Raw genomic sequence first — 7,166 nt, forward strand, 5'->3', positions numbered from 1 at the left:
AGGTTGTAGGTCAGCGGTCAGGTGTAAGGTATGCGGGGAAGGTAACAATTCTAGCGACTGTCTGAGTGATAAAGAAAAGTGTTGCTATGTAGCGAAGCTCATGCGGCCGATAGCTCTAGTTGTTCGGCAAAGGTACGTGAACTGCAAATTCTAGAGATAGTAGAACGAAGACGGTGTTCACGGAAGGAAGCGGCACTTGAAATTCAAGCACGAACACAAGGCTACGCCGGTGTTACAGCTCGTAATATGCCAACAATGGAAGCTCTCTCTGTCCCTATTGCGGAAGCGATTGAGAAGGCAGTGGAGAAGGCAATGGAGCGCATCGCTGGGAATATTTGTGAGTCCTTGGCCCAGATTCTATCGAACCAGATGGCTCAAATGTTGGGTACAGCGGAAAACAACCACAGTGCACCACGTAACATTAGTGACTCCTCAGAGTTTGCAAAGGAGTATGACTCTGCTACGCCACATCAGGCTACGGAAGCCCTTCACATTCGTGACTACCCTAAAATTTCAAAGAAGTATGGCTCCGATACGCCACAGCAACCTATGGTAGCTGCAGATTCAGTAGAGGAAGGTAGCGTATCTCAATGCGAGCTTACCAAGAAAGTGGAGGACTCAGACGAAATGGAGATGGATCCCCGATCGCTAAAGTGCTCGAGATCCCCTTTATACAAAAAAAGGCATCGCACCTGTAGATTCAAAAACCAAAAAGTACCAGAACACCCTGTCTAAAGCTGATTTTCTTAAAGAAAATGTTCTAAACAAGGCCATCGCTGAGGCTATTTTAGAGCCAAAATAGGGTCACTTAAAATTCTTCATTGGAATTGCCGATCAATTCAGTCTGCAGCAACTGATCTAATATATTTGGCATCGAAATTTTCTCCAGATATTATTGCACTGCAAGAAACTTGGCTTTCAATGCATCAGTCTTTTCAATTAAATAGATTCAGATCTTTCCGTCTAGACCGTCCATCGAAAGGTGGAGGTTTGGCATTTTTTATTAATAATAGAATAAGTCTCAAAGCAAAAATTGCGTATAAGCTCATGTCACCTGACAGTGAAATTCTCGCCTTAGAAATAACCTTACCAGGCTGCATGCCTTTTTTGGTGGTGAATGCATACTTTCCTAAAGGTGTAATAGATACTCGATGTTTAGACGCTGCAGTGACTTCTAGTTATTAAAATAAAATTCTAATCGGCGATTTCAATTCTCATCATACGTGCTGGGGTTTCCGAACTGATCAATGCGGTAAGAGATTGTGGGAGTGGACAGCGGATAATAACTTGTGTTGCCTGAATTCAAGAACAGCCACTTACATTAGTGATAGGTCTCGTTCAGCCTTAGATTTAAGCTTTGTGAGTTCATCACTCACTAGTTTGTCGTGGAGTGCATGTGATTGTGCAACTAACAGTGATCATTTGCCAATATTATTCGAGATTGCTTGCCACGTTATAATGTCAGGCTCTCAGACTCGAGTGTTTATTAATTATACCAAATTTAAGAAAGATTTAGAATCTGCTTTGGCAGCTCATTCTGAAGAGCAAGAAGATACAAAAGCCATGAGACTAAGTGCACTGATCAAAAGAACATATAAAAATGCAGAATTCGTTGTGGAATCCGCAAAGAGCACAATCCACAGTCCGTGGTGGAACTCGGACTGTGCCCGGGATTTCCGACGAAGAAAGGCAGCTTGGAAAAAACTTATGTATAACCAGTGCCCTCAAAACTGGTCTGATTACAAGTATCACGCTGCAATTTTCAAACGCACGGTCTCCTTAGCTAAGGAACAATATGATAGAAAACATTATGATTACCTTTCAAAAGCTTGTAACAAAAAGGCGCTGTTCAGGTTCATGAGATCACGTAAAATGATGCCATCTCAAAATAATATAGGGTTTGAGATTATGTCCTTGGAAGAAACAAAGAAATCCTTAGAAACCATAGCTAAAGGCCTGGAGTGTAGATTTACATCAACTAAGCCTTACGATCCACAAAAACCAGCGTCAACGATTGAAGTTACTGAAGTTACAAAGGAAGAGTTAGCACAAGTGATACAAGGTTTGCCCTCGTCAGCTCCTGGTCCGGACGGAATCACAACTGATATGATAAGAATATTATTCAAATTATCACCATGTGACCTACTAAACACTGTAAATTATTCGTTAAAATATGCCTGGATTCCGTATGAGTGGAAATTAGCTAAAATAGTGCCGATACAAAAAAGACAAGGATTCGGATATGTCATAGAAAACATTCGACCCATTTCTCTTACATCTAATATGGTGAAGCTCATCGAAAGAGTGCTCAATAAAAGAGTTATAATATGGATGGAGGAAAATTCGATATTAAATCCAAATCAAATTGGCTTCAGAACAGATTGTTCAATCTGGTGTGCACACGCAGATTTAGAAAGCCGCATTCAGCTTGCTCGCAAAAAAAGACAACATGCGGCACTAGTGACATTGGATATTGCTAAGGCATACGATAGTGTAGAACATTCAGTATTATTAGACATATTAGAGAGCCACAATCTCCCAAAATATATATTGGCGTGGGTGAGGGAATTTTTGAGAGGAAGGGAGTTCTATTGCTTTAAGGATGGTTGCGCATCGTCAAAGTGCAAACAAACACGTGGTGTCCCCCAAGGCGCTGTATTATCGCCAGTTCTATTTAACATCTTAATGAGCACTATACCGCATTGCCAGGACGTGAAGGTGTTTGTATATGCTGACGATATTGCATTTTTCACGGCACATAGTGACATATATTCTTTATATCAAACGCTACAGAGATATGTCAATATGCTGGAGAGATGGCTAGATGCAGTCTGCATGACCTTAAATGTAAATAAGAGTGCAGTATTGATATTCCCGTTATCCGATCCCATCTCAGTTTCAATATGTTATAAACAAGAGCCCATTCCACAGGTAGAATCTCTTAAATATTTGGGAGTTACTTATAATGCCAACCTAAACTGGACTCCTCACATAGAAAGTATGGCATCTAAAGCACAACGCGCCTTTGGAATTCTTCGTAGACTGAGCAGCCGCCGATATGGTCTACGCAGAAGCACAATGGTGATGATCTATAAAATGTATATGCGACCAATCCTAGAATTCGGGTGCGTATTGTTCTCAGGTGGCCCTTCCTATAAAATAAAGCCTCTAGTTATGCTGGAACGAGAAGCCTTGAGATTGTGTCTAGGACTTCCGAGGTTTGCAAGAAACAATGTTTTGTATCAGGAAGCACGATTACCTACATTGCCTTGCCGTTTTCGTATCCTAACGGTTCAGACGTTTCTGAAATTTTATAGCTATGCGCCAAGACGATCTGAGTATGATTTTATAAATGACCCAGACAGCTTTTTTCTTGCCCATTGGCCACGCTTTCGAACACCTCAAATTGCTTTTGTCCAGAAACAACTAGATTGGTTAAATGTAAAAATTCGAGATGTGATTGCTGCGCAGGATACAAATCAAATTCTTAAGATTGAATTTGATGACATTTTTCCCTCTAAGGCCAAATTACAATCCTATAGGGTCTTAAATAGCCGACTACAGGATTATCTTGCACATGCGGAAACGAATAACATTATAGTCACAGATGCTTCAGTATTGAATGAAAAGACAGGTGTAGGTATATACTCACATTCGCTTGACTGGTCTTTTTCATTAAGATTACCGGATTTCACCCCAGTTTTTGAAGCTGAGCTGTTGGCAATAGTTCTAGCGCTGCGAAAGCTACCTTTGAATGCCGCTAATGCGATCATAATAACGGATTCCCTGTCAGTATGTACGTCGATTACGGCGTCAACAAAATCGATGGCCTTAAAGACGTTCCTTATGCTAGTTCCTCCTCAGCTGCAGCTACTGAAATTAGTATGGGTACCCGGTCATTGCGGCTTAGAAGTAAATGAAATCGCCGACTCTCTAGCACGAACAGCATTGGAAGGGCCAGTACTATCAGTCCTTCCCGAAGTGGCCACTATAACGGCGACAAGATACAGAAAGCTCGCGCTCAGTGCAGACGCTATGGAAGCAATATTGTCAACACCAGAATTTACTCACTTAAGATTTCCATGGAAAAGTCATTGGTGTCCTACAAAACAGTTGGAAACCATAATAACCAGATTTCGATGTCGTGTCCCCCCGTTAAATTTCTATTCACATAGGGCTGGTCTGGCGATATCACCACTATGCAACTTTTGTTCAGAATTGGAAACAATAGAGCACTATTTTTTATCATGTCGCCGATACAAATTGCTTAGGAAAACATTCTTAGCCCTCCCATTTGCTAGCCTGGGGTTGAATTTCACTATAGAAAACATACTTTCCTTCGGTGCTTACGATCTGGGCTTCAGCCACGAGAACGTTTTCTACGCAGTTTGCAAGCACCTGAATGAAATTAAAAGAATTAAGCTTTTAATTGCGTGATTATTAATCATGAAAAAAAATAATTCCAACGAACACGAGAGCATTGTTTAACTATCCTGATTCTTATTCAAGGTAATGAATAGTTGTCTTATCTGCACGAGTGACAAGCAACTATTGCACTCCATTCATTCTGACTAGGGTGTCTTTACTTTTTTCATTCTTTTTTTCTGGTGGGTTGTTTCGATATTTAAAAAAAAGAAAAAAAAACTTACTTAATTAAGTCATCGATTCTTGGCCGATCCCCCTGAGTGGGTACGAGCCATGTCTGTGGATTCATCATCATCATCATCATCATCATCATCATCATCATATGAAGGATGTGCGCGGGTACAAATCCCCGAACGACGAGATGCGGATGCTAGTGCGGACGTGCTGCCTAACAAGCGCCTGCTCCTACTGCTCAAGGAGGTCAGTACGCCGTGTGCTGCGGTACACAAACAGCGCGGAATCATGGAACGAGAAGAGTACGTCTCGATGATGTGTAGCACCAACCCCGAGCAGTACGAGCTGCTGCGCGAGATTCTGCACCGTCAGACCACGCCGGGGTGGCCTCCGCTGCAGGTCTCCTTTACGGGACCCACGGGTTGTGGTAAGACCTTCGTGCTCAAGCTCGCCATAGACGTGTATAACCGCTGTGCGGACTGCTGCGGTGCCGTTGGCTGGAAATACGGTTCCTCCTCCGTCCCTTCCGTCTACAACTCGTACGTTATCTGCGCCAGTACGTGAAAGGCCTCCGTTGCTTTGGGTAGAACCACCATCCACAGTGCTTTCAAACTCGTGCGGGCTGCCCGTGCAAACCGGCAGGACGCCCGCCTCGGAGTCATGAGGGATGGTGGACTCTGACCTAGTGACCTGAACACCTTCCGGTGTGCCTTCCGCAGAGTCAAGTGCGTCATCATAAACGAGGTCAGTATGATGTCCGCCGACCAACTCAAACTGGTTGATTGCCGTCTGCGCCAGATCACGCAGCGACTCACCGAACCCTTCAGTAGACTGGACGTCATCCTCGGCAGGGACCTGCGGCAGTTGCCGCCCGTGCGAGCCCGCGAGATCTCCAAGCGGCCCCGCAGGGGCGATGGTCTCCTTGGATTAAGCACTGCCACCTGGCATCATCTCGAATACTTCCCGCTCGCGAGAGTCATGCGCCAGTCCGACGTCACCTTCTCCGCGGTCCTCACCAAGATCGGGGATGGCCGCGTGCTCGAGCCTGAAGAAGTAAAGCTTCTCAGGTTCGTCACGGCCGAGGAAGCCGCCGAGCGCGCGCCCTCGGCCGTGCGCATTTTCGACTCGAACGCCCATGTCACGAATTTCAACGAGACCATGGCCCATTCGCAGGATGACTTCATGGTGCCTCGCACGCGTGATCGGTACCTCGGCTCTATAATGCCACATCTGCTCGAGAATGCCAAGCGCAGGGTTGCCCGCATGGTTCCCAGCGAGTTTGCAAATCTGCCCGGGGAAGTCATGGCCGTGGTTGGCAAGCCCTACATGATTACTCACAAGATCGATCTCGTGGATGGTCTGGTCAATGGTGCGGTTCCAGTCTTGCACCTGTGTGAGCTCGCCGGCCTACTGCCCGATGATAGAGATGGAGTGGATGAAGAATGAGAAGGAGACGAGGGTAAAGAGACGTGCGTGAAGCGACTGTGGCTCGAGTTCGATGTGCCCGGTACCGGAAAGCTCACGCGTGCGCGAGCCGCTCGGGCCATTCACGAGGCCCATTCCAACGGCTACGACGTAACCAGGGAGAACTGGATACCCATCGAGATGCAGTCAGCCACCGTCACGGTAGATCGAAACGCCGGCATAGCTTGTAAACGGACGCAGTTTCCCCTCGTCCAGGCCAGCGCCATCACCGTGCACAAGTGTCAGGGGGGAACCTGCGCCTCGGTCGTGTATGACTACTCCAAGGCGCACCCGCAGAAGCTCGTCTACGTTGCGCTCTCTCACTGTACCAACCTCAACGGACTCTACCTCATCAACGCCGAGGGAGATCACACCTTCTACCACAAGCAAGGCAACCCCGACAAACCCATGCTCGATGAGTTTCAGAGGCTCTAGAATCACCGTCTCGTCACCTTCACTCAGCGCTACCTCTCCGCTCTAAGGGACCAGCAGCTCCGCAGGGGTGTGCGAGGGTGGCTGTAGTGAGTTCACGCTCGCACTCCTAAACGTCCGCTCTCTCTCGGCGCATGCACTGGACGTTGCCAGAGACCGCGTTTTCTCCAGAGTTGATCTCCTCTGCCTCACGGCGACCTGGAACCGCTCCTCCGGTGACTGCGCTTCCGATGTCTCCCTGAGTGGCTACAATCGCGTGATCCGGGACCTGGCTGAGAGAAGGGCTGGTGGAGTGGACGTCTTCCTAAAGCGCTACCGCCCCTCAGGCGACAGCAGGACTGGACCCAACTCCTGGTCTCACAGTGCGCCGACCTCGCTCCAGATGCATCACCTCGAACGTGTCCCACTGACGACCCGTCTCCTTCACCCGGAGTGGAAGCCGGGGCGAGTACTGCGGCGTGTGCTTGGTTGGACACGTCTACGCCAACATCCTCTCGCATGCAATGTGTACTCGCCGCTCAGATACGACTCGCCGTAGGCCTCCGTCTACACAAGTGCCTACTCTGGCGATGCCGTCCTGGTTGTGATCGTCTACCTGGCCCCGAGCCTCTCGCGAGATGCCGTCTTAGAGCAGATGGTTGCGGCGATGGAGAGTGTGTCTGTACGCGCGC

The 7,166-nt window shown here is 47.2% G+C and overlaps 1 protein-coding gene across 1 annotated transcript; it reads left to right on the forward strand.

The window, feature by feature from the left end:
- The first annotated feature begins 4,887 nt into the window (after window positions 1-4,887).
- LOC142783728 (uncharacterized) lies at window positions 4,888-6,045 on the forward strand. Its single transcript, XM_075882307.1, has 2 exons — window positions 4,888-5,138; window positions 5,319-6,045. Exons 1-2 carry the CDS (start codon window positions 4,888-4,890, stop codon window positions 6,043-6,045), a joined length of 978 nt encoding a protein of 325 aa, XP_075738422.1.
- Window positions 6,046-7,166: the final 1,121 nt, after the last annotated feature.

This window comes from Rhipicephalus microplus, unplaced genomic scaffold (genome assembly GCF_043290135.1).
Source record: "Rhipicephalus microplus isolate Deutch F79 unplaced genomic scaffold, USDA_Rmic scaffold_12, whole genome shotgun sequence".
NCBI classification, from domain to species: domain Eukaryota; kingdom Metazoa; phylum Arthropoda; class Arachnida; order Ixodida; family Ixodidae; genus Rhipicephalus; species Rhipicephalus microplus.